The sequence below is a fragment of the Giraffa tippelskirchi genome, chromosome 9, assembly GCF_054371585.1.
Source record: "Giraffa tippelskirchi isolate mGirTip1 chromosome 9, T2T-mGirTip1v1.2.pri, whole genome shotgun sequence".
NCBI classification, from domain to species: domain Eukaryota; kingdom Metazoa; phylum Chordata; class Mammalia; order Artiodactyla; family Giraffidae; genus Giraffa; species Giraffa tippelskirchi.
In genome coordinates, this window is record NC_137283.1 from 53,778,897 (window position 1) to 53,806,326 (window position 27,430).

At 47.5% G+C, this 27,430-nt stretch overlaps 1 protein-coding gene across 2 annotated transcripts in view; it reads right to left on the bottom strand.

The window, feature by feature from the left end:
- VGLL4 (vestigial like family member 4) overlaps positions 1-14,584 on the bottom strand; it is a 152,803-nt gene extending 138,219 nt beyond the window's left edge. Inside the window, exons 1-2 of one of the 2 annotated variants that reach the window (XM_081526125.1) lie at positions 14,289-14,584; positions 457-533 (exon numbers count right to left, since the gene is read on the bottom strand). In XM_081526125.1, coding sequence (XP_081382251.1) covers positions 457-520 — 64 coding nt within the window. In that variant the 5' untranslated portion in view covers positions 521-533; positions 14,289-14,584. Of the gene's footprint in view, positions 1-456; positions 534-13,200; positions 13,498-14,288 lie in introns of those variants that run through there. The other variant, XM_081526126.1, reaches the window with a different exon arrangement.
- Between the last annotated feature and the right edge of the window lie 12,846 nt (positions 14,585-27,430).

The following is a 27,430-nucleotide window of genomic DNA, read 5'->3' on the forward strand; positions in this document are numbered from 1 at the left end:
AGTCTGTGTTCTCTCTCAGCTGTACAGGTGGGATTCGCACGACCATTTCCCATTATACACACACTTCCAATGACACAGATGATTTTGGATGAGACTTCGTGTCTCTAGTTCTCTGCTGGTCAATCAGTCGATCAACAAACACCTACTTATCGAAACTTCTGGAGACACAGGGAAGGAGCATCTCTACTCAGCATCCCACTTAGAGAATCTTTCGGAGGAAAGGACTTCCTGAGGTTAACAGCTGAAGCTCTAGCATCCAGAGATATCATTTACGAGACTGACATGTTCTGGCTCTTGAAAACAAAAATAAGGATGCCAAGCTGTTATCTCTGAAGAAAACAAGCCACGTTTACAGCGTGCAGCCCCAAAACCATGTGGAGAAACACCTGATGTTACGACGCTGCAGGAGTCAAGGGGGGAGAGGTGCAAAGCACTTAGAATGGATTCCTGACTTACGCTTTTCGTCATCAGCGTGTACCAGCGATGCTGCCCTTGACAAGACATCCAATGGGGTCTCCATTCCTGGTTGGAGCCTAGAAGGGAAAAGAAGAATTTAAAAAGAATTCGAAAGACTCTTCTAGAATTCTGGCAGTTACCCATTAGACGGTGACTCCTCCACTAAATGCAGATCCCAATGCTGGAGATGAAACTCTTTCCGGCCGGGGATGAAATCCAATGGATGCGGTTCGGGAACAGATAGAAAGGAGTTAAACTCCATTCTGTCCACTAAGCCAAACTGTGCCAATTCCAGGAAGCAGCTCAAGTCAGGACTAAAAGAAGGGATGTTGTGACTATTCATGCCCATGTTATTTGTGCTTATAAATGTTTATGTGCATGTGTAACAGCACGCCTGTCCAGACGCACCCAGTCAAGTCCCTTCTCGGAACAAAGGCCACTCCATGAGCATAGCAGGACGCCAGCAACACTTTTGTTGTGCTGGTGGTGGTTGTTGGTTTGTTAGTTTTAACAAACAGACTGAATCGCTCTGTTCTTTTGCCTCCTGAGCTAAGAGACTCTACAAAGCTGTGGAGCTTAAAATATGCAATGGATTCATGAAAATTGTGTGAATTCCACTGGTGAGTTAAATGGCATTTTTAAGTTCAATAGGGATTTTTATTCTAAACTGTCGTGATTTTGTAGCGATCACTGCCACCTATCATGTTTTTTAATAAAACTTGGATTTTTATTTTTAATTATGTTTTCTTAAATTACAGCACACCCATAAAAGCAAACACTGAAGAAGAGCTAAAGGTGGTGGAAAACCTAGAAAAATTCCTGTTTGGGATTATTTAAAAAAAATACACACACTCATGCACGCACTCACAAACAGTTATTAGGAAAATAGATCCTGTCAGTTCAACGGAGAAAAAATACCTTCTTAAGTGCACCCTTTAGATAAATTCAGCATTTATTCAACATTCTTCAGCCTTTACTGAGTACCTACTGTGTACGTAGTCATGTACAGATGTGAGAGTTGGACCATAAAGAAGGCTCAGTGCCAAAGAATTGATGCTTTTGAACTGTGATGCTGGAGAAGACTCTTGAGAGTCCCTTGGACTGCAAGGAGATCAAACCAGTTGATCCTAAAGGAAATCAATCCTGAATATTCATTGAAAGGACTGATGCTGAAGCTCCAATACTTTGGCCACCTGATGGGAAGAACCAACTCATTTGAAAAGCCCCAATGCTGGGAAAGATTGAGGGCAAAAGAAGCGGGCAGCAGAGGATTAGATGGTTAGATAACATCAGTGACTCAACAGATAAGAATTTGAGCAAACTCTGGCAGATAGTGAAGGACAGGGAAGCCTGACGTGCTGCAATCCATGGGGTTGAAAAGAGCCGGACACAACTTAAAGACTGAACAACAACTGTGTGTGTGCTAGTTACTAGACATAGCAGAACAGCTTTGTTTTACAGTATTCAGACGTCAGGCCTCGAAAAAAACATAAGCTCTTGATCCTGCAACGTGATTTCATTCAATGAACATTATCGACTACGTACCAAGGCAGGAAAAATAAACAGAGCCCAGCAGTTGGCTTCAAAGAGCTTTCGATTTATACAGTAGACATGCCAACAAGAAATCTAGTTTAAGGCAGTGTTTTTCCCCAAGTGTTACACTGGATGTTCATATTTTGTAAGAAAACATTTTTCTATGATAAATAAGTTTGGTAAACACCAGAATAAACCACATCAAGCGATTTCTTTTCCTTCTTCGGCTTTTGATGGGTTGCTATGCCTTCTACAGCGGGCAGAGGTGGTAGGGAGGGCATTCCTATATACTTGAAATCTCTCAAATTTCACTGGCCCTTCTTTTAACCTGAAACATGTCTTAGGGGATACTTAGGGAAGTCAAGGATTAGGGAGAAACATGCTAAGTGCCAAAACAGTGCTATTAAAAAAAAAAAAAATCCTGTAGAAATACCAACGAATTTTGAAAGGCTTTGTGGAGAAAGCAGAAGGTGGGCTGAGCCTCTGAAGAATGAACGTACAAGTACAGAAGGGAAGGACAGAAGCGGAATGCATTCAAGAACCAGCGCCCAGATCAGCAGGATGAGCAGTGTGGGGCCAGGAAGTGAGCGACGAGGATGGACATCCGGACTGACACCACGTCACCGGAGGACAGAGGGCTTTCACAGGATTTGGGCTGGACTGTGTGTGAATGAAGGACCCACTGAAATCTCTGAGCCAAGCAATGAGTTGAGTTGGTCATCAATGTGCTATTCCAGGAAAGTCATCCTGGTAGCAGCCTATAGTCACCATCTGCAGAACAGGAAGCTGAAGGCGGGGGATGATCTGATATGATGGGCAGAAGGCAATGAATGGGGCTTCCCTTTCCCCAGATGGTAAAGACTCTGCCTGCATTTCAGGACACCCAGGTTCGATTCCTGGGTGGGGAAGATCCCCCGGAAGGAGGAAATGGCAACCTACTCCAGTCTCAACATGAAAGAGGAGAGTCCAAGAAGGCTCTGAGTGGCAGGGAGGACAAGTAAATAGTAAATTTCTTCTTTTTCAGAAACAAGGAGCAAGTAAACTCAGAGGCACTCGAGAGAAAAATGAATGACACGCACAGTCCTCATCTTTCTTATAAGCTAGAAAAGATCACCTCCAGAGTTAAGACTCGGGAACTTGCTCAAAGGTGGAGAAAATGAAACTTTGGGACAGACTGACAGGAAAAGGCTTGCTGAACTCCCAAGAACTCAGTTACTCTCTTCACCCAAGCCAGTTTTCTATTCAGGAAAGATGTGAGTTTCAAGTCTTTTATTTTGATTAAGTAAATGCTGATAAGCAGTCTACTCTGTAGGTTGGTATTTAGGCTCACAATTCCTAAATTAATTGCTTCATGAAGCTGAAGGACAACTCTTTCAAAATTCTAAACACCCAAAGATACACGTTAACATATACCTCTTACGCAAAGTATTTGCCCAGAAGCAAAATATCAAAGCATAAAGATACCAAATGACACAAAGAAGTAGGTCCAGAATTCAAGCATGTGGAAGATTAGATATTTAAGCTTATTCTTCCCAAGCGATTTAGGTTCAAAGTAGGCAGATAAGAGATTAGGTGCTTTAAAGTTCCCCTACGAAGCACCTGCCATCTGCTGCAATCTTATTAATGCCACCAACCAACTTTTATTACACAACTATTGAGTTCAGCAGAGTATTTGGGACAGGTCACAGAGAAACAGAAAATATCACGCCTGCTTTTAAGACATTACAACCTCGTTCATGAAGCTGAAGTACACGGAACAAGATAACAAAAGGCAAAATATAACACTAAAATGTGTAGTGTGGGATAAAAGAGAGATCGGTGTCAGCTGAAGTGTTTACCCTGTGAACATGTTTGTGTGTGTGTTTTAAAAAGCCACTTCAAAGGTTTCCTTCCCATCCCTCTCCCTTGGGCGGTCTCTCCTCGAAGACCTCTCCCACCCATCTGGATCACATGGTCTGAATACTTCCTGAGTGTGAGTACCCTGATCCTTACGTGTACAGTCCTGTTGGACCCACAGCCTGAGGGAAGGCACAGCGGAGGAATGATAATCAGGGAGGGAGACGAAGACCAGCCCAGTCAGGACTGGGGAGTCTCGCCGGGGAACAGCAGCAGCAGCAGCAGCAAAGTTTGGGAAGCACGATGTGGGTGGGTGGAGACCCAGGAGGGAGCCCACGGCTGGCCAGACTGATTTCCACTCACTGGAGCAGGCAACCAATGGGCAGTGGGGAGTCCCTGACCAGCTAGGGGAGTGGTGTCAGGGATGCTTTGGTTTAGCAGGTGAGGGGAGGGTGGTATGACCAGAAGAGGTGAAGTCAGGAGTCACTGGAGGGTCAGGGGGCAGGCTTCTGTGGGAACTAGGTGTGAGATAAGGACGACAGGGGACACAGGTGGGAGATGAGGACCAAGGACCAGGCATCATGCAGGCACAAAAAACCTCAGCAAATAAACGAGGAAGATAACAGTGAAACAAAACAGATGTCTGAAATTTACATGTCAAACAATATCCACAGCCCAAGACACCCAGTGAAACATGTGAGTAATGGGGGGGGCGGGGAACTATAGCTACAGTATTTGACAGAGGGTCACACCCCACTGGAAATGAGCATCGTGGCACTGTGGTGACTGGACAGGGGAATCTCTGGGGGGCGGGGGAGTCACTAACCCTGTGAGTCGGCATGGGCTCAGCCACTTCCTACCTGTATGACCTGGGAAGTCGCTCTACGCCTGTGTCCTCACCTATAAAACGGGGACACTGATATTTCCTGCCTCACCGAGTGTTAGGAGAAGTGAAAGGGCTTTTCCTGTATTAAAATAACTATCTGTCAAAACATACGTGAACAGTGGACTTCCTTGATGGTCCAGGGGTTAGGAATCCGCCGTGCGATGCGGACGACACTGGTTTGATCCTTGGTTGGGCAGCTAAGCCCGCAGGCCTTCATTCCTGAACCCAAGTGCCACAACTAGAGAGTCCATGTGCCTCAACGAGAGATCCCTCACGATGCAACTAAGACCCGATGAAGTCAAATAAACATTTTTTTAAAAGACTGCATATGTATTAAAAATATATATATGAACGTAATAAACTGCAAATAATGGTAAATGTACCAGAAAAAGGGCATTGCCCACGACTTGAAATAGAGAAGATTTCTCTGGGATGAGAGACCCACAGGATGAGAGGGATTAGGCTTGTGACGGGGAAGCGGGGGACAGGCTAAGCTGACCCTGTGGATGCAGGGGGCTGCTGTGACCACAGCCAAGGAGACGGGCAATGCGGGGCATTGGCACGGGCCAGGTGACTTGTCCTCTGCAGGGTGTGACGAAGCTGAGATCTTATTCCCAGTGAAAAGTCCTTGAATGGTCTGAACAGTTTTAAACAGTGGAGAGACGGGTCTGGTTTATTTTATATCCTTTATGAAACCATAAATCATCTACAGGCTTTTGCCAAAGATTACGTGGCATCCGGAAAATTAATCTAAGTACCCACCAGTGAAGTGTTCCCATTTCCGTGATGGGTTTTACAGTATCATGATCACCAAAAACATAATCACTTGAAACGCTGACACCCAGAACACAGTAATAATAACCCCATTAAAGGGAGAGGAACGTCCTTCTATATAAAGACATGAAGTCCATCTACAAGGGATCTACTGCCCTGCAACCCACTTCTGGTCCATGCGATTCACCCTTTTTTTTGTGGTTGTTGTCAGTTATGAACATACCTCATCATGAAAAGAACAAATACTTTGTTGTGTTTTTTTTTTCCAGGCAATGGTATTTTCTCTGCCAGCCCATATTCCTTTTCTGAGATTTCCTTATCCCCAATAATACATTCTTTCAGTTTATTGTGAAGAATTAAGAAAAGGTATCAATGAGGGGCTTCCCCCGTGGTGCAGTGGTAAAGAAGCCGCCTGCCAATGCAGGAGATGTGGGTTTGATCCCTGGGTCGGGAAGATCTCCTGGAGGAGGAAACGGCAACCCACTCCAGTATTCTTGCCTGGAGATCCCATGACAGAGGAGCCTGGCGGGCTACAATCCAGGGGGTCACAGAGAGTCAGACACGACTGAGCGACTAAGCAGACAGACACAGGTAACAATGATAAAGCTACTAAAATTTAGGGATATTCAGTGGTGATGAAAAGCTCAGCTCTAAATGTAAACACCATTATTCTTGGTTTCCACCAAGGAAGCTGTTTTTTTTTTTTTGGACCAACAAGAGGACATGAACCCCACTGTGGAACAGAATTATGGGGTGTATTAGTTTTTTTCAGGCAAGCAAACAAAAGTTCAAGATATGTCGTGGAAGTCTTCCAAGGAGATTTCTAAGGTAAAACAACATCCAGCACCAGGCTTGGCTCACTGCACAGCTCCTCCAGTGACAGTGGCCGAACTACACTGTAATACAGGGAAGAGTGTGAGTCTCAGCTTCCCTGGTGGTTCAGTCAGTAAAGCATCTGCCTGCAACGCAGGAGAGCCGAGTTCGATCCCGAGGAGGAGCCTGGGCAGGGAGTCCATGGGGTTGTAAGAGTCAGACAGGACTTGGCAACTAAACCACCACCACAAGTCTCAGCTAAAGGCGGAACCCAGTGAAGGTGGGGAGAGGCTGAGTCAAACCCCCTGATGCTCCTGCCACACTGTCACTTGGCCAAAAACCTAAAACAGGAAGACATCACTCTCCCGGGATCCTGAAGGGATGTCTAGCTCCCAGATGCACACTGTTCAGTATCCCGAATTCCTGCTGGCCTTGTCCCACTCTCACTCCATCAGGACCACTTCCTGAGCTCAGCTAGCTCGGCCTCAGCTAATAAATACAACGGTAGGACAAGCCTACAGTGTGAAGTATCCCACAACGCCAGGGGGTGTGCGGGCCCTGGGGCCCTCCAGAAATCAGAGGCTTTCACTGGGTGTCTCCTGCCGGGTAAACACTGTGTAGAGACTTTACAGAAAAGGCAACGTGAACCCGCTGCCCCAGCAGCAACCTACACCGAAAGCAGCTCACCTACACCGAAAGCGGCTCACTCTGTGGTCAATGTGGCTAGCCGTGCATCTCAGTGAGGCTGACTGAAATGAAATTTCGGACTGAACTGCCACCAGATTCTGGTGACCACACGCAGGCATAGCTTCAGGCACGTCAAGCAGACGTGAATTCACCTCCTGGCTGTTTCTCCACCACAGTGTGTCCAGCTGGGGCCACAGTAACTTCTGGCAACACATACACTGTTTCTGTTAACATTCAATTCACAGAACAGGCCTCTCTATTCTTCTTGCTAAAAACCTCTCTCATTCATGTTAACACTTTTCTTGCGCTTTTCCATCGGTTAAATTAGTGGAACAGGGACTTCAGCATCAGAAAACCTACGTCTGAGCCCTACGTTTAATACGTTTACTTACTCAGCCTATGGTGTTCCATACTTCAAATGCCTAACAGCAACTGCAGGGGTCATTTAACCTCTCTGGATCCACCTTTGCTCACCTAAAGAAAACTTAACAAGGCTGCCTACTTCATAAGGTCACAAGCTTGGCATGTGGATTAAATGATACAACATAACTGAAAATACCCACTGAATGGAATTAAATGATAACAATGTAACTGAAAATGCCCAGTGAATGGAATTAAATGATACAACCTCATAACTGAAAATTCCCAGTAAAGGCAAGTGAGCACTACCCTGACATTGTCACAGATGACACCTCACAGCTGTGCAGCTATGCTTTTCATGACACACTCACACACATCACCTCACTGATCCTCACTGAGTTGGCCAAACAGGATTATTATAGCTTTCCACAGATGAAAAACCAAGGTGCCTAGAATGTAAGCTGACTTCCTAAAGAAGCTAACTCTAAAATCCAAGTCTCCTGACTCACCATCCAATGCTTTTGCTACTATTCTTCAGCTAATTTTCATCAAGACCTTTTGGAGAGAAAGCAATGTTTTAGCTTAAGTTATCTGACAAAGCACACAATCAAAACCAAAAATAAAGAATACCTTCCGGCAAGCCTTCTAGTCCTGTGCTCTTTCCCCCATACCTTGAGATATATATGAGGGAACCATCTGATAATTTCTGGAGAAAGCAAAGGAAGGCAAGCCCTCTCCTCCTGGAACACGAAAACCAGGACATAACTTCACTTCTTCTGTATAGAGAGAAGCACAGTCACATGAACAGTAACCAAGGCAGGTAAGAAGATTCTCGTGCCAAGTCATTTGGGGAGAGTGGGGGCAGACAACCCTGGCAGCAATGCCGAAGGATTCTTGGGACTCCAGCCGCACAGGAATTAACATAAGCCCTGAGGACTTCAAACTCCAAGAACAGGTTCAGTATCAGGAAGGACAGTTTCCACTTAGTCATGCTCAACACAACCTGCTATTAAACTCCAGGGGATAACTCTGAAAGTTGAGTAAATGATAACTGAAAAATTTCACCTTGCTGTTTGTAGTTCTTACAACCTTAAATTGTGTGCCACACTTCCAAACAGAAACCAGTCTTTATTCATAATACTCTTTCAATGGTCATACTTCCAAAGACAGAGTATAAATAGATGGATCCTTTGCTCGTCCAGCTTCTCTTATGAGGACATGTCCTGGGCTTGAGTTATGGATACCTGCCTTCCTGAAATGTACACATCTACAATGTGAGAAGGACTTGCCTAACTTCCCCTTGTATCCAATTCCTTACTTCTACACAGAATGATTTCTGAAAATTCATCTGATAGTCGAATGTCTGAAATATAAACAATACTTCTACGAGTTCTATGCTTATTTCCAGGGAATTAAAAACATATTTGTCTAAGGCCCCTAGGAAGGCTTCTTTCAGGTGCTTGTCAACCACCAGCATAAGCCCCAGGATGAGAAATAGCTCTGTTGGTGCTGCTCCCATTGTTCTAGAAAACTAAGTTAGTACAGGTGTGTACACCTCCTGGAAGGCTTTAATGTGTCCCCCACCCCCACCTCGTGAAAGCTCAATAGGGCAGGTCCACAGGCTGGGCGGCCTCCAATCTCTTTCTCCCCACGCGGGACATCTCAGGTATCAGGAACCAGGATCAGGTGCCTGCCATCAACTCAATTCTGTCTTCTGCTCATCTGTACCTCCCATCACATCAACACAGAGTCAGCTGGGCTGAATCACAGGTACCACTCTAGATGGAAATCTTTGCATGAGCACTCAACTCAAAGTGGTCTACTAAAGTGGTCCGAGGCTTGAGTCTATAGACATCCTCAGCAATGCCCCACCCCGTTGGGGAGAGAATGCTGTAGGGGTGTGATATTTCATCATCTTGATGATGCTAGCAACAGAAACTGCCCAACATTAACTAAAATCCTTAGCTTCTGTAATAGTTTGGCATCAGTGTCAGCTGTGCAAACACATGGACAGTATGAAAGCGACCACGTGCATGTTGAGGGCCACCTATATAGACTTACAGCTGCAAAGCCAAACTCAGGTTATCGTGTATTTCACACCCTTTAGGTGAAGCTGCTCAATGCCGGTGCAAAATTCTTACTACTGGCTGAAGTTCACTCAACTCCACAAAAAAATACCCCCTGGAAAATGCCTGTATGGCGGGGGGGGGGCCACACTGACACCACCGTGTCCAAGGAGGGAAAATAAAATTTCAAATCTGGACTTTTCAAATAAACTACCAATTACCACGATTTTCAACATGGCTGTCAAATAAAACAAGGGATTATCTTTTCTTTTCTCATATTTAGGCTACTGTGAACCTATTTTAAACACCTCGGCCTTCCACAGCACCTCACAGGCATTTTCAGTTTACTCTGGATATGCTTGTTCTTATCATTTATTTTCCTCAGATACTGAGACTCTCCTATTCAGAAGTACTAACAGGTCCTCTGAGGGACCTGTTACCCCCAGGAATGAGTGACATGACCTACATTACAGCCCAAGTTGGCAAACTTTCCACGATGCCCAGGTCGAGCTCCCCAGTGGGCCAAAATTTCCACTCCCCACCTATCAGCAGCCTAGAAAAGTCTTCTGACCTATGACACATTGCATCACTAGGAAGGCCTTTCCTTATCTGCATCATTAAATATGGTCAGTTCTCATCATTCACCATCGACATGTTCTGTAAAGCCTCTAAGAACTCTTAAGTGAGTGAATGCCGAACCCCTGTGCCTAGGACGAAACTGCCTCAAGTCCTGGTTTGGGGCTGCAAATCAATTTCACTGAGACAAATTCACAAATACAGGAATCCATGAATAATGAGGATCAACTGTATCCAGTTATCAGGCCTCAGTTCAGTTCAGTTCAGTCGCTCAGTCGTGTCCGACTCTCTGAGACCCCATGAATTGCAGCACGCCAAGCCTCTCTGTCCATCACCAACTCTCGGAGTCTACCCAAACCCATGTTCATCGAGTCGGTGATGCCATCCAACCATCTCATCCTCTGTAGTCCCCTTCTCCTCCCGCCCCCAATCCTACCCAGCATTAGGGTCTTTCCCAATGAGTCAACCCTTCGCATGAGGTGCCCAAAGTATTGGAGCTTCAGCTTCAACATCAGACCTTCCAATGAACACCCAGGATTGATCTCTTTTAGGATGGATTGATTGGATCTCCTTGCAGTCCAAGGAACTCTCAAGAGTCTTCTCCAACACCACAGTTCAAAAGCATCAATTCTGCGGCGCTCAGCTTTCTTCACCGTCCAACTCTCACATCCATACATGACCACTGGAAAAACCATAGCCTTGACTAGACGGACTTTTGTTGGCAAAGTAATATCTCTGCTTTTAAACATGCTATCTAGGTTGGCCATAACCTATCAGGCCTCAGACACCTGCAAACACTGATTTTTCTGATTTCAGCACCACCTGCAAACACTCCTTCCTTCCCTACCATGCCAGTTTATATTATCAAAATTTGGCAGTCTGATTTCTAAGTTGTTGGGTTTTTATCTGTTTTAATGTGGACCAATCCTAAATGGCTAGAGACTGATTGGTATTATCTCCTTTTCTCTTAAGCTCCTACATATAGACTTGACTAACTTCAGAGAGGCTCCCTAAAAGAATCACAAACATGCCTCAGTCAACATACCTGGCAGAAATTTAACCAAAAAATAAATAAATAAAACACAAAACTCTTTCACCAGGTTCTCAGAGCTGCAACAGCTTGTCTAACACAAGCAATGAACAGACAACTTGGTATGTTAACGCTGCCACACAGTGTCATGATTTTAGTTATATTAGCATTTTCTCAGTGTATGTGACTTTTACCTTCTAGACTTATGGCGACTCATTTTTAAGTCATACTCAAGGCTGGAAAGCAAGTTTTATTATGATATTTTATTTACGATTTTATTAAGGCAAACTGAAAGTAGCACGGCAAAATTATGGAGGAGAGACACCTGGAACACACACAAAGTAAAATCTTCCTTAGGATTTGTTTTGGCAACCACCAGAGGATGAAGACAAGGCCGGCTCCCTAAGGAGTAAAAAGGAATTTCCCACTACGGAACTCTTACCAAACAGACCATTTGAAAGGGAAAGTGTTCATTCCAAAGTTACCGTTTTGTAAGAAGGGTTAAAATCTTTAGGAGGTCCAGTGGCAGTTCTAAATCAGCTGGGAGAAGCTGCAACAACTGTGTTTATGAAGCTCTTTCAAGTCTTCAAAGACTTTTATAAATAGCATAACACAAAATATTTTTCAAAGCACACTATTCCCTGTAATTCCTGAAACTCTGATATATCAGAACAGATTTTATCATGCTCTTACAGAGGAAAATGAAGCACAAACTTAACTAGCAGGAAATTTTTCTGGTCACAAAACTTAGTAGGTGAGAAGGATAAGACTTGAACTCAAGTCTCTAGAAGTACCCCTAGGGAGTTGTTTTTACTACAACATTCACAGTTTTGGAATGCAGTTCATGGTTATTTATAGCAGAATTATCTTCTTAATTGTATTGTTTTGGTCAACATAAAAATTAGTTTGCATTCTCTCCCAAATGGAAAGCAAAGGCAGGCTGCCCAGAAGTGTGAGAAAACAGTGGCGGGGGGGAAATCAGCCTGGGATTAAACCACTGCCAAAGTCAAACAACAAACTGAGGGGTTTACATCATTTCTACTAGGGCCGAGATGACTTTTCAGCCAGATGCAACAGGAAACACAAAACCACACACACACACAACTGTCCTGAGTACAGACAACAAACTTCTAAGTATTTCCTAACCCATTATTTAAATGAGAGCACTGAGATTGAGAGACAGGCGATAGATAACTTGTTCCAAGTACACACCCCCCTAGTACAGCCTGAGACGCTGACCCCTCGGCGCTCTTTCAACAACCCACGCTACTCCCTGCAGGCTCATGCGCAGACTTCATCAGCTCCAAGCAGGAAACAATGAACATTACAAGTCTGTGGACTCTGACGCTAGAGAAAGAGTTACAGTTTTTGGTATGCTAAAATGGAACGCAAAAGTGACCTTCCAATACTAATGGGAGAAGTAACACTTGTTGCCTTTGTCTTTGAATGTTCGGAGGAAACAAATGCAAGCCTTCGTTTTCATCAAAGTAGGCTTGGGTTCGAAAAAAGTCAAACTACAGGAGACAGTACCTTTCGAATACAGGGGGCAACCAGCAGCTGGTAGAAACTAGAAGACCCGCCTCCGCCCCCGCCCCCCAGGCTTCTGGTTCTTATTAACCGCAGAGAAGGCAATTCAACTAGCAAACACACAGCACCAATGATCAAAGTGAAACCGATTTTTAAAAAATCACCTAGTTTAAACAGACGAACACTTGCCATTAGCGCGCGTAAAGACTAATAGCCCCAGCAAGTACTGTCATCCTAACCTAAGATATTTAAAGGTCTCCGTGTGATGAGTAAAAGGAGACTTGAGGCAAAACAGAAAAGAAAAAGACCTTTGCTTTGCGGCGAGGCCTGCACTCCCTGCAGGAAGAGTGTGCCGTCTTGTTTTGGGGAGGGGGCAGGAAGTATACAGAGGAAGAGCCGGTCCCGGCTGCCCGGATCCCGCCCCACAGCCGTCCTTAGCCGCCGGCCACAACCAAGGGGCTGCAGGGCGCTGGCCGCAGCCTCCCAAGACACCTTCCACACCAGACGCTAGAGTTCTCCCTCCGGGAGCCTCGAGGTGCCCCGCAAGAACAAGCCGCCTCGTCCTTCCAGGAGGACGCCCCCGTCCCGCTCCGAGTCAGCCCCCCCTGAGTTCCCCGCAGGCCAGCCCTCGCCCGGCCCGGTTCCCCCGTACTCACCGCCGGGCGGCTGCGGGAGCGCCCACTTCGGGCCGGCCGGGCCCCACTGGGGGCAGAGGCAGGGGCGCGACCGCGGGGCGCACGGGGGCGGGCGCACTCCGGGGGTGCGCCCACGCGCAGGCGCCTCCGCGCCCGCGCTCCGCACCAACCCCCGCCGCTCCGCACACCCACACGCACACGCGGGCGGCGCGCGCCCAGAGCCGGCTCGGCGACGGACGCGAGCGCGGGAGCGCGAGGAATCCCTGGAATGAGGCGCCGCCCGCCCTCGCCCGGGCTCTGCCGGGCTCCACCGGGCCCGCCAAGGCCACGCCCCCGGACCCGCCCCCAGCGGCCGGCAGGTGGGGCGCGGGCCAGGTGTGCCGGCCGGGAGGCGGGGCGGGGCCTGGCGCGCCCGGGAGAGGCTCCTCTCCCCTCCCCCCGCCGCCGCGCGCCCGGAGGCAGCTTGCGCCTCCCGGGCGAGTGCCCACGCGCTCGGGCGGCCAACGTCCGCCGGGGGCTGAGCCGGCGCTCGACCCCGGGGAGCGCGTGGAGCCGGTGCGCCGCGCGCGCTGGGTACCAGCCTCTGACACACACACAGGACTCCAAAGGCCCAGGCAGCGGGAACGCAGACGAACCTCTCGTGCGCGCCCAGGTGCCAGTCACTGCGGGCCAGCACACCCCCCCCCCCACATACACACGCACACAGTAGGGTCTCCCACCTGGTGGACACCGCACTCGTGACCACGACGACCACAGTGCAAGCCGTCTCCGTACCCGCCGCCCCTTAACCTCCCAGCCGCACGACCGCCATGCAGCCGGCCGAGTGCCGACGGACTCTAGCCGGACCTGAGGCACCTCCGCCGCCCTCGGATCCGGACCCGCGCGCGTCCCCGCCTCTCGCGCCGACTCGCTCGCCGAGCGGCCCGCGCGCAAGGGCGCCCGGGGGTCGGCGTCCACGCCGGCTCAGCTGCCCGAGCGCCGCGCACTCCTGCGCCTCCCGGGCTCCGCGCTCCTCCGGCCGCCGACCTGGGGCGCTGCCTCTCCGGCTCGTTACCCGCACACACACAGACCCAGCCGCTCAGCCCGGACGGGCCGGCGGCCGCGCGTACCTGAAGGGACAGGTCGACCTTGCTCGGGGAGGCGTGTGCTCGGGTGCTCCGGGGATCAGAACGGTCTCTGCAGTCCGGGGCTCTCAGACGCCGCTCGGCTCCCTCCCATTACAGCATGTTACACCGCACACTCCACACACACACACCCCGGGCGCACGGCAGCGTCTTCCCTCCCCCTCCCTCGCCCGGAGGAGGAAGTCCTGGAAAATGAGAACAGTGTGGAAGGGAGGGAACCGAGGAGGAAGGCAGAGAGATCCGAGGCCGAGCCCTCTCCGGCCGCTCACGCCCCAGTGTTTGCTGTGTTTGGCAAACTCCCCGGAGTCCTCCACCGGGTCGGCTAGAAACGTGCCGGGGGAGGGGCGGGGAGGAGGAGGAGGGGAAACGTTTCCAATTGGTTCAGGTTCTGATTACAGCAGCAGCACAGACATGTGACCGCGGAAAGAAAAGCCCCGTCTTTAATTTTTTCCTGTCATTCTCCGGAGATTTCGGGGTGGGGGATAGGAGGGGTGGAGGCCTGAGCCTTCCCGGGCCCCCCCGCCCCAACCCGGGCTGCCCTTGCCCCATTGTTTTCGCGGACTGCCACGATGAAGAAAACATTTGCTTAACGTATCCAGCCGCTAACTTCATAAAATAAATAGTCAGGGACTGGACTTCCTCTGGTTTGCTTTAAATGGCTTCGTGGTGCCCGTGCCTTCTGGCTGTTCTCAAGCCTCAGTCGTTATGGGGAGCTCCTACTATAGAGCGTGCCCTGGGAAGAGGGCTCCGCTGAGAGGGAATGATAACAAAAACAAATACCAGCTTACACTAACGCTGGAGGGAAATGCTTTGCAGGTTTCAAACTGTTTTTCCTTCTATTACCTCATCCAATTATATCAGGCCCCAGCCTAATATCTCATTTGATCTTAGCCCCCGTTGGGGACGCAGGACAGGTATTAATAGTTCTATGTTACAGTGAGATTAACCCCGGTGCTTATGCGCTCAGTCCTGTGGGACTCTGCGACCCTTTAGACTGTAGCCCACCAAGCTCCTCTGTCCATGGAATAATTTTTCAGGCAAGAATACTGGAGTGGGTTGCCATTTCCTTCTCCAGGGGATCTTCCTAACCAAGGGATGGGACCCATGTCTCCTGTGACTCCTGCACTGCAGGCAGATTCTTAATCCACTGAGCCATCAGGGACTTAAACAGCGTGGAAGGGTTGCCTGAACCAGAGTCAGGGTCTTGCATCCCCCTGTGAAATACACTCTCCTCCTGTCCACACAGGAGGACATAGGACAATGGACATAGGATGACCCAGGTGACAAGCTGACCCAAGCATAGCTGTGCCTGTTTTCCTGGTTTCCAGATGTAAATGCACAGATTAAAGCTTGGGAAGGCTCCCAGTCTTCCCAAAGATTTTTTTTTTTTCCTGAAGACTCCATTTTAGTTTATCAGTAGTCTCAGACTAGGAAAACATAAGATCTTGAGAAAGATCTTAAAGAGGAGGTTTTCATCCAGCCATATTAGGAAGGGTGAGGACTGCTGGAGCGGATTTGGGGAAGTATGACAATGAAGAAGGGGCTTTGGATTTGAAGAGACCTGGATTTGAACCCAAACCCCACCTCTATTCTAGAACTCTGGGCATGTCATCAAGCCCAGTTTTCTCATCTCTAAAAGAGAGAATTCTTAACTTGAAGAGCTGTTGCAGGGACTAACGAGCAGGCAGAAGATTCGGTGAACATTCACATCTCTCCCCGGCTCTCTTCCTTAAATCTAGTCTTGCTGGGGTACCGCAGTCATGGAGGAAGAGGGCAATGATTTGTCCAGATAATGCACATGAGTAATGGCAACAGTCACAATGCAACTGCACATGTATAAAACGGCTCTGGGGCTTACAAAGTGTCCCCACATATCATTATCTCATTTGATCTGTATGACAACTCTGCCATTTGTGTGCTGCTAAATGATTTCCGTTTTGGGTCAGTGTGGAGGTCCTAAAGCTGCCTCTTTAATTTCTATCACTGCTCAGAGCGAGCCTTACTCTACAGATAAAGCATGGGGACAGAAGGCCTTTTCTCATGGAGGTGACCAGTCTTCGACCTTCCCAAGGATTAATCTCACGGCCTGCCTTACATCAGCATTCGGGTGACTTCGCCCTGGCCACGTCTCAGCAAGGCGGTTTCAGTCTGAATGTCTCAGTCATGCCGATGAGGGACACACTCAAGGTACCATCAAACAGGGAGAAGAAAGTGACCTGGAGGTGCAAAGTGTCAGACACAGACTATCTGCACAAGGAATGTAGACAGCGGCCTCGACGGGTGACTTACAGTGGCCTGCAGCAATAGAGATGAATCCTGACAATAGTCGGTGAAAAAGGCAAGTTCCCAAAGATGACATACTGCATAACATCCTACTTGTAATGTTACAGATAGCATGAAGAATAATTACAGTCGTGCCTTCACCTGCAATAAAACTATGTAAAACAGCAGTGAGGGGAGGATGATGAGAAGATTCAGAATGATGGTTACCAGGGGAGGGGACCTGCGAGGGGTGGATGGTGAGAGGGAACCACTGGTTAGATACAGGTCATTGTCAAAGTCTTAGTTTTTCATTGGTGGGTTCACAGGTTCACTATTAAAATTAACTACTTAAAAATAACTACTTAAGTGATAGTTGCACAACAACATAGATGCCACTGAACTATACGCTTAAAATGGTTAAAATAGCAAATTTATGTCCTGCATATTTTACTACAATAAAAAATATATATAAGGAGTTAAAAGAGAAAAATTGGGCAAATTTCTTGAAACAAAAACAAAAACTACTTAAGTAACTAAAAAAACTGGTTTGGCTGTGCATGGATCTCTGTTTCACAGCAAGGGTTTTATAAATGCACCAGAAGTTTATTAAAAGTAAATAATCAAGAAGGTGAGTGAGGAGAGAGAGAGAAGAAACAAGATGGGCCCTGAGTTGACGATGGTTGAAGCCAAGTGGTGGGTACAGGGGGCAGGGTAGGAGGGTTGTTACGTTGTTCTCTCTTGAATAGATTTGAAATTTTCCAGATTAACAGATTAAAAGGAAAAGAAAGTGCAGGAGAAGGTTGCTCTAGGAACCACGATTCTGCCTCCTCCAAGGGCCGCAAAGTCATTCCCTAGGCTCCCTCTCGGTTTCTCTGTGCCTCCTGTTTACTTCTTCCTTATCTACCTACCAAAGAGCTTCCTCATCACGTGGGTTCCCTTATTCCTGTCCCTACCAGCCCTTTTGGCTTTTGCCCCACTCCCCACCCCTGTAACGGACTCCTTTCATATTTTCATAGGTCAAATTGCTCAAAGAACCTGATTCTTGTCTTCCTACTAATCCACAAAAATGGCCACAATCTGATCTCCCTTGAAGATGTGTGTTCATGAGGGTTCGTGAAGTCATGCACGGTCCAGTGATGAGAAATGAGAGTGGGAAAAGGCAGATTTGCAGGGTGGAGCACACAGCCACCCCATCAATACTGGGATGCTGGCAGCAAGACTGATAGAACTCAAATAATACTGGGAAGGGCCTCAGGAGTTCAATTAAGTGCGAATAAGGTCTGTGCCTTGCCTTTTTTTTCTTTTGACTTTTTAAGGCTCCCCAGTTAGTACTGTGAGCTTCCCAGGTGGCACTAATTGTAAAGAACCCACCTGCCAACGCAGAAGACACAGGAGACACTGGTTTGATCCTTGGATGGGCAAGATCCCCTGGAGGAGGAAATGGCACCCCACTCCAGTATTCTTGCCTGAAGAATCCCATGGACAGAGGAGCCTGGCAGGCTACAGTATATGGGGTTGCAAAGAGTCAGACACAACTGAAGCAACTTAGCATACAGAGTTAGTATTGTAAAGACAGCTTTCTTTTACACACTATGTTCCCAATAAGTAGTTCATTTTTTCACTGTGTCATCCAACATCATACTTTATGGGGGCAACAAGGGGAATGCCAGTGGCTGCCAGTCTGAAATGGTCACAGTGCACAGAGGCTCTTATGGTTCTTCTCCACTCACTGACCTGTCTATGAAGAAAGTCTTTCTCACCCCGGTCGCTTTGCCTCTCATGATCTCTCGTGATCTCTCCTGGTCTTCCTTTCTTGTCTTCACTCCATCTTGTTCCACCCAGAGCCCGGATGTGGGTTCTAGTTCAGACTCGTCTCCAGGTGACAGTGTGAGCCCTCAGAAGTCAGTTTGTAGCCCTGGGGCTAAACCTCCACTTCTGGGAGGAGGTTAGACCACAGCAGTTTTGGCAGACAGCTTTCGTCTTGAGCACCAGCCTTGCCGGGAGCCCTCTCTTAAGAAGGCCTCTGAAGCCATTGCTGAGGTTCAGTGAAAAAAGAATGTCAAGATTGATTAGTAATGTCTGCTGTGGGTGGGGAAGAAAAACTTGTGAATCGGACATTTACCATTTTTGGTCTAGAAGAGCTCTACAAATCCCTTCTAGCAATATCTTCTCTTTTCTCACAGGGAATAGGTAAATTTCTACTTTTCTGGGGGCCTAAGTAACCAGTGGAAAAACCCAAATCATGTTATTTCAATGAGAGAGTATAGAATAAGAAAGAATCTAAGATGATAATGATGCTACATGCTAAGTTGTTTTAGTCATGTCCAACTTTTTGTGACCTTGTCCATGGGATTCTCCAGGCAAGAATACTGGAGTGAGTTGCCATGCCCTACTTCAGGGGATCTTCCTGAGCCAGAGATCGAACCCGCGCCTCTTACATCTCCTGCATTGGCAGGCAGGTTCTTTACCACTAGTGCCATTTGGAAAGCCACAAAATGATGATACCTAACACTTAATGAGCACCTGCTATGGCCCAGGCACTGTTCTAAGGGCTTTAAGACAATTTTCTAATATAAGCTTCACAACAATCCTATGAGGTAGGGATCATAAATACCCACATGAAGTAAAAGAAGAAACCCAAGCATAGAGAGGTTAAATAACTTGTCTGAGGTCCTAAAGATAATAAAGGTGCAACTAGAATTCAACCCTGGCAGTCTGATTCTGGGGGCTTCCCAGGTGGCTCAGCAGTAAAGAATCTGCCTGCAATGCAGGAGACACAGGTTTGCACCTTGGGTCAGGAGGATGGATCCCCGAGAGAAGGAAATGGCACCCCACTCCAGTATTCTTGCCTGAAGAATCCCATAGGCAGAGGAGCCTGGTGGGCTACAGTCCATGAGGTCGCAAAGATTTGGACACGACTGAATAACTAAACAGCAACAGTCTGGACTCTGGAGTCCACATGCTTAGCCAGTCACCACAGCAGACTCCCCCTGGGAGGTGACTGGTAACACAGATTCTCAGGCTCACTCAGACCTGCTGAGTTAAAATCTGCATCTCAACAAGTACCCCCTATGATTCGTATTCACATTATGCTTTGAGCAGCCCTGGACATCCTATTGTCTCCTAGAACCATTGTCAAACGTTTACAGGAAGCATGTGCTCAGCTAAACATGATGCCTACAGAGTTGCCCTTAATCCATGTAAAAATCCTAGAAGGGAAATCCTTTAGGATCAATGGGTTGATCAATGTTGACACCCTGATTGTGACATTGTGCTGTCTCTTTGCAAGGCGCTACCACCTGGGGAGAGGACTCATGGAGTCTCTACGCGTTATTTCTTACAACTGTATATGCATCTATAGCAATCTCACAATGTAAATTATAACTGAAAACCCTGTGATCTAGGTTTTATTTTTCCTACTTTCACCGATGAGGAGACAGAAGCCTTAAAGAGGCTAGGTAAGTGGCTCAGGGGTAATTCAACTTAACAAACGAGTACTGAGGTCCTCCTGTGTGTGAGGAGGCAGGGCTGGAGGCACCGGGGCCACAGTAGTGAACACACTGCTCTCGTTGCACCATCATTCTGGGGCGGGCAGTCAGAACTCAGACCCAGAGCTGCTTGCCCAGATTTCAGAGCTGTGGTCTTAGGATCAGAACATGGGAAATAACAGAGCTACGAATGGTTCAAACACTTGCAAATTTTCTAGGCAGATGTATGTGAAGGTTCCTAACAGCGCCGGCCACGAAATCAGCACTCAGTCCCCTTTCTTCTGTTCCTTCTCAGAGCCCCTCAGAAGTGAGCCTCACCTCCACCATGACCCAACATGGATTTTACCCCTCAAGCACCTGGATGGAGTCCAGCGGCAGGGCTATTTCGAGTGGAAGGAACCTGAACCCTGAGCCCCACGTGGGGTGGGATTCAGCAGGGAGTCATGTTCCAAGGTCGGGGGAGGTACCCTGCGAAACCTGTCAAGGAGTCAGTGGTGAGCTTTCTTCTGCATGTCACATCTTTTCAGAGCATGGATCCCCTTAAGCAAGACCAGATATACGGCCAGAAAAATTGCTCAGGCCTTGATCGCTGAGTGAGGTTTAACATTGATCCAAAGATTGGATTTGTCCTCGCATTGCGAATTTTCCTTCCAGTACTATAAGAACAATTCTGCTTGGCAATCTATTCTTGCTGTCTTGCTTCGAGACAGACTTCGGTGGGCTGGGGCCAGAGATAATAAGAGCTATTTTCCATAGAAAAAAATGTTGCAGATGCTGGATTCAAGGGCAGCCAGAGCTTGGCTACAGTTAACTACCTGCCTCTCAGATGGAGAATCATTTCCGTTAAGAAGCTTCACCAAAAAGAAGCCTGGGTTTTTCTTCTGAGGGTGGACACACTCAGAGGACAACATCTTGGAGAGAAATTCTTCAAAACAAGATTGCCATGTCTCTCTTAAAAGCTCCCATTTCTTCTTTTTTAAAAAATATTTACTTCTTCGGCTGCATCGGGTCCTAGTTGCATCATGAGGGATCTTCATTGAGGTGCATGAACTCTCTATTCGTGCTCACAGGCTCAGTAGTTGCAGCACACGGGCTTAGTTACTCCCCGGTATGTGGGATCCTGGTTCCCCAACCAAGGATCAAATGCATGGTTCCTGCACTGCAAGGCAGATTCGTAACCACAGGACCACCAGGGAAGTCCTTCCAATGTCTTCTTTTGCATTCAACTCTTACAAGCACGTGCTGGGCACAGGCAAGAAGAAAGCAAACAGGGCAGGAAGGGGATCAGCACTGTTATTGTTCAGTCACTCCTCCTTCAACAATCTTTCAACAATATCACCAGGTTCACCTGCAAAAGACCTCTTTGATGATGTCTAAATAAATCATCAAATCTACTCTCTTAGACTGATACTTCAATTCTGAAGGGAATTGTCTCCTCCTGGTTTCCCATTTCCTGTGGATTACCATGTGGAATTGGAATTTACTAGGGTCTTAACATCAGTTTCAACATTGTCAGAGGATGGGAAATCCCTTGGCACTCGAGAATTGCTGATACTGAGGCATCAGACAGACCAGAGTTCACACCTTGGTTCTACCCTTTTCTAGCTGCACGATATTGAACACAAACATGGACCCTGCTTACCTTTTCATTTTCTCACCTATATATCAGGGAACAGTCCTACTTAGAAAAGTTCTTGTAAGATGTACATGGACAGACAGATACAAAGATAGATATGGTATGAAATCCCTTATATGGGGAATCTTCTTTAAAAAGGAAGAAGAAAGAAACCAAGCTCATATAAAAGAGATCAGATGTGTGGTTAGCAGAGGTGGGGGGCGGAGGGGAGACCTGGATGAAGGTGGTCAAAAGGTACAAACTTCTGGTTATGAGACATGTGAGTACTAGTGACGCGATGCACGCAGCATGATCAGCATAATGCACGTGGCTGTGTGGTGTATTTGAGAGTTGTCAAGGGAGTCAATCCCAAGAGTTCTCATCGTGAGTCAAAAGAAACCCACCCTTTTTTTTTCTTTTTAAAAAATCTATTACCACATTGATTGTGGTAATCATTTCACAGTATATGTAAATCAAGTCATTCTGCTACACACCTGAGACTTAGCACCCTATGTCAATTACATCTCAGTAAAAGTAGCAAAAAAGAAAAAGCCCTAACTGAAAACAAAAAAAAAGTCAGGATTTTGAAAGTTACAAAGTTCTTTTAAAAAAACTAAATTTCTTTAATGGCTGTATTTTTCCACTTCATCATTCATCTGATCAACCCTTCAAGTTGATTACTTTCTTGTTGTTCTTGTTTAGTAGCTAAGTTGTGTCGTACTTTTTGCAACCCCATGGACTGTAGCCCACTGGGGTCCTCTGTACATGGGATTTCCCAGGCAAGAATACTGGAGTGGGTTGCCATTTTCTTCTCTAGGGGATCTTCCCAACCCAGGGATGGAACTTGGGTTGGCAGACAGACTATTTACTGAAATGAGCCACCAGGGAAGCCCCTACAGTTGATTACTTAGGACAGCTTTAAAAATCCAAGTCAAACTTGCTTGGGCTGATGAATTCGTATTAGTTTTTTTTTTTTTTTTTTAAGTATCTGTATACATTGGGACAGTCACATAATCAATAACAGTGGGTCCTGTTTCAAAGTCCAATGTGTCTGCACTGCATGCAGCCCCGGAACACCCAGGAAATGGACTGTGTTAGTGTTTAGGGCACCACAATGTGCAAAACTATTTCTGAAGACTTTGATTCATATAAATAACTAGTCATCTTGGACAAAGCGCGTCTTCTTTATGCTATAGTTACAATTTCATATCCTTCTAAATTACACAGAGGAGGAGGCACTATAACCTTTCCAGTACTTATTGGAAGCAGGGGAAGTGGGTTTGGGTCCAAAATAAATGAAGTTTCTGTGCAGAGAGGGAAAAAAAAAAGGGTAAGGATATTTTTTTTTTTCCTTCCAAAAGGGAAGAGAGCGTCCCAGAAACAGGAAGGTGATGGCCAGGTTGGTAGGCAGTGTCATTTCTGCACCTTTGAGCCTGCTTCAGGAAGGCTGCCCAGGCCTGTAGCTTCCCAGCCCACCTCCTCGCCAGCAGCTTTGTGTGGATCTGGGGTTGCGCTGTGAGGAGCCTTGATCCGATCAGGGCAAATCTTCCTCTCTCCCTTCCATCTCCCCGCCTTCCCTCCTTTCTTCCCTTCCTTCTGTCTAGAGCACCTTCCGTTTGCCATTTATTGTTCGAGATACTGAAGATTCGACTGCCAATAACACAGACAAGGTCCCATTCCCATGGAGCTTATACTCTAATGGGGAGGTGCTGGGGAGGAGGTGGGGAGAGGACAGTTAGCCAGGAAACTCAAGTTGAGTCACGTAAGTTAACCCAAAAGAGATCATTTAAAATAGTGATGAGGTCAATGAAGAAAATAAAACAGGGAATGAGATAGAGAATGACCTGCTGTGGCAGCAGAATGGCATCAATCTGATGGTGTGATCAGGGTGGACTTCCCTGAGGAGGTGCCATTTGAGTTGAGACCTGAAGAAGCCAGTCATGCCACAATCTGGGGGGAACACTTCTAAGCGGAAGAAATATCAAGTGCAGAGGCTCTGGGGCAGGAGCAAGTGTGCCCTGTTTGAAGAACTGAGTGAAGGCCTGGCTGGCTGGACCATAATAAATGGGGGAGAAGATAGGTTTGAGATAAAGCTGGGGAAGTGGATAGGCTATGGTAAGGAGTTCATACTTTATCTCATATGCAAAGGGAAGGTATTTGACGGGGGTGACATCATTTGGGTTCTTAAAATGTCTCTCTGATGGCTGTGTGGAGAGTAAACTATAGGGAGGGGGTGTCTTAGTCCTTCCAGGCAGGGTGCTTTAAATGACAAACATTGATTTCTCACAGTGCTGGAGGCTGGAAAGTCCAAGGTCAAGGCACTGGCATATTTGGTGTCTACAAAGCCTGGCTTTGCCAACGAAGGTTCGTATAGTCAAAGCTATGGTTTTTCCAGTAGTCATGTATGGATGTGAGAGTTGGACCATAAAGAAGGCTGAAGAATTGATGCTTTTGAATTGTGGTTTTGGAGAAGACTCTTGAGAGTCCCTTGGACAGTAAGGAGATCAAACCAGTCTATCCTCAAGGAAATCAACCCTGAATATTCACTGGAAGGACTGATGCTGAAGCTCCAACCCTTTGGCCACCTGATGTGAAGAACTGACTCTTTGGAAAAGACCCTGATGCTGGGAAAGATTAAGGGCAGGAGAAGCAGGTAACAGAGGATGAGATGGTTGGATGGCATCACCGACTCAGTGGACATGAGTCTGAGCAAGCTCTGGGAGATAGTGAAGGACAGGGAAGCCTGGTGTGTTGCAGTGCATGGTTTCACGAAGAGTCAGACACGACTGAGCAGCTGAACAACAATGAACAACAAAAGCCTGGCTTCTTGTTTCTTAGATGGGCCACTTTTTGCTGTAACATACATGGAAGAAAGGGCAGGGAGGCTCCCTAGGGTCTCACATATGAGCACTAACCCCATTAATGAAGGCTCCCTCTCTGAACCTAATCACCTCCGGAAGGCCCCCCTCTAAATGCCCTCACATTGGGGAGCAGTCTCAACATGTGTATCGGGGGAGGGGAGCATAGTCTGTAGCAGGCAGGGACGGAAGCAAGTTGATTAGTTAGGACAAGTCTGCAATCTTTCTGATGAGAGAGGGTGGAGGTTATGAATAAGAGATTGATGAGGACAGGTGGGCAGATTTGATATATAGTTTGGAGACAGATGCACTAGTTAAGGCAATGCCAGCTACTAAATCAAATGAGCCCGAAAACGTGGTTGTTTTTCACGTGAGGTCTGAACAGTGAACAGTTCTAGGAGAGCAAGTGCCTTCTCTTCCAGGTGGAGACTCAGGGACCCAGGATCCTCACCCTGAGACTCTGCCAACCCCTGGGGCCCCCGAATCCTTTCAGGATGCTCCTCCCCCAGTGGACAGATGGAGACGGGAGGCAGAGAGGACACAGGGGCGTGGCTATGGCTCGAATCATTCTGCTTATATTCCATAGTGAGAGCCACATGGCCTCACCCGAATGATGGGAGCTAGGAAATGTCCTGGTGTGTGCAGCCACTCCCCATCAAGGGCCCTACACTGCAGGAGGGGACACAACTTTGTGGCCAACTGGGCATTTCTGTCATGTTCTGGTGGGTTGCATGTAGGGGCTAGAGGGAAGCCAGGTACCCAAAGTGACGCCTTGGTTTTTGCCCTGAGCAAGGTGAAGAGTGGTCATTAGTTGAACTGGGAAGTTCTGGAAGGAGCAGATTTATACCAGGAGCAGGAGGAATCAAGAATTCCACTTGGGATGTATGTAGTGTGAGCTAAGACATCCAAAAGGGACTGTCAGAAAGGCCGCTGGGTATATGAGCCGGAACTGCAGAGGAGGAGTCAAGGGTAAAGATTTAAATGCTGTATTTCCCTTTTACCCAGTGGCTTCTGATCCTGGTACAGGCCCCTCACTGCACTAACTGCATCAGCATAAATTCACTCCCCTTAGAGATGATGTTTATAATTCTGCTACTCGTGAAATGATAGCTTTTACTATTTCCTGCATCCACTCATCCAACAGTTTATTGTGTGTCTACTATGCACTGACCACTAGTGATTAGCAAGGAAGAAGACGTACTCTGCCCCTTGAAGACAGATTCTCGTAGAAGATAGGTAATAAACAAACAAAGAAATAAGAGTACTGTGTTAGGTACACTGGAGAGAAACAGGGCAGGGTGAGTGAGGAAAATACCAAGGAAGGTGACGGCTGGACTTCCCAGAAGCAGGAAGACTTCCACAGTAAGAAACACATGCTCAGAAACTGGAAGGAGGTTGAGAAGCAAATCCTGTGTCCCTACTGATGCTGAAGAGGCTGAAGCTGAAGCTCCAATCCTTTGGCCACCTGATGCGAAGAGCTGCCTCATTGGAAAAGACCCTGATGCTGGGAAAGATTGAGGACAGGAGGAGAAGGGGACAACAGAGGATGAGATGGTTGGAGGGCATCACCGACTCAATGGACATGAGTTTGAACAAGCTCTGGGAGATAGCAGAGGACAGGGAAGCCTGGCACGGGGTCTTCCGTGGGGTCGCAAAGAGTCCATGGGGTTGCAGAGAGTCTGACACAACTGACGGACTGAACAACAACAACGAGGGGAGGATGTGGCGGGGAAAGACCAAGCAGCTACAAAGACTCAGAGGCGGAAGAGTGCCTGGTGTGTTCCAACCCCAGCCAGGAGGCCAGTGTGGCCAGAGTGGGGTGGGAGGGGAAGACTAGTGGACATGAGGTCAGAGAGGTGGGTGGGGGGCTTGTCAAGCAGTAGCCAAAACACAGGTTCCCCACCGCCCGCTCCACAACACCTTCATGTAACTGGAGAAGGAAGGACAAAAACACTCCTATTTCCGGGAGCAGAAATCTTTGCCAAGAAAGTAACATACAATCAAGGACTTCCTGTGCAGTTCCCCAAATGAAACACCTTCAAAGCAGAGGATTTGCAACCAAAATGAGAAAGGGTCACAGCTTCCTGCTGTGAAACACAGGACGTACAGTTTCTCCTCCTGCAGTAGCTCTGCCACACAGCTAATTGCAGCCACATGTGAAGCGCTGCGGGGGAGCATTTGAAGCCAGCGCCACCAGGGACCCAGAAAAACACTGCCCAGAGCTCCTGCTCCCAGCAAAACCAGTTGTGTGATCAGCCCGGGAGGACTGGAACAGAAAAGTGCTTCCATGATAAACACGACGTTTTCTGAATTTCAACTCCAAAATCTGAGCCAGAGCCCTTGTATTGGCTTGTTTCTATAAACATCACAAAAAAATGGTTTAAATGAAAAAAGAAAAAAAAAACTTATTTTTTTTCCCCTAGGAAGACACGGTTTCTCTGTTCAATTACTGTGCATGGTTCCCTCCTGATCTGCCCACTGCAGTGAGGCCATGAAACGGAAATAGCCATGGTGGAGGCTGGGTGTTTTATCTCTGCTCTTGATCACAGTGGGACCTCGCTGGACGGACCCTGCTGGCAATAATGGCAAACAGTGGGCAGGGCTTTCTAGCTGATGCCCCTGAGGTTGTCCTATTTAATGCGGACATCCTAGAACCGGGCCCATGTCCTCTGGTCTGTGGGGGAGTATGTGTACTGCACTGGGTTTTGGCTCCCCAGCATCTAGAGATGGATCCTATTTGGGGGAGATTCTCCATTGGCATTGAAAAGAATCCACCTGCAAAGCGGGAGACCTGGGTTCGATCCCTGGGTTGGGTAGATCCCCTGGAGAAGGGAAAGGCTACCCACTCCAGTATTCTGGCTTGGAGAATCCTTGGGGTCACAAAGAGTAGGACACAACTGAGTG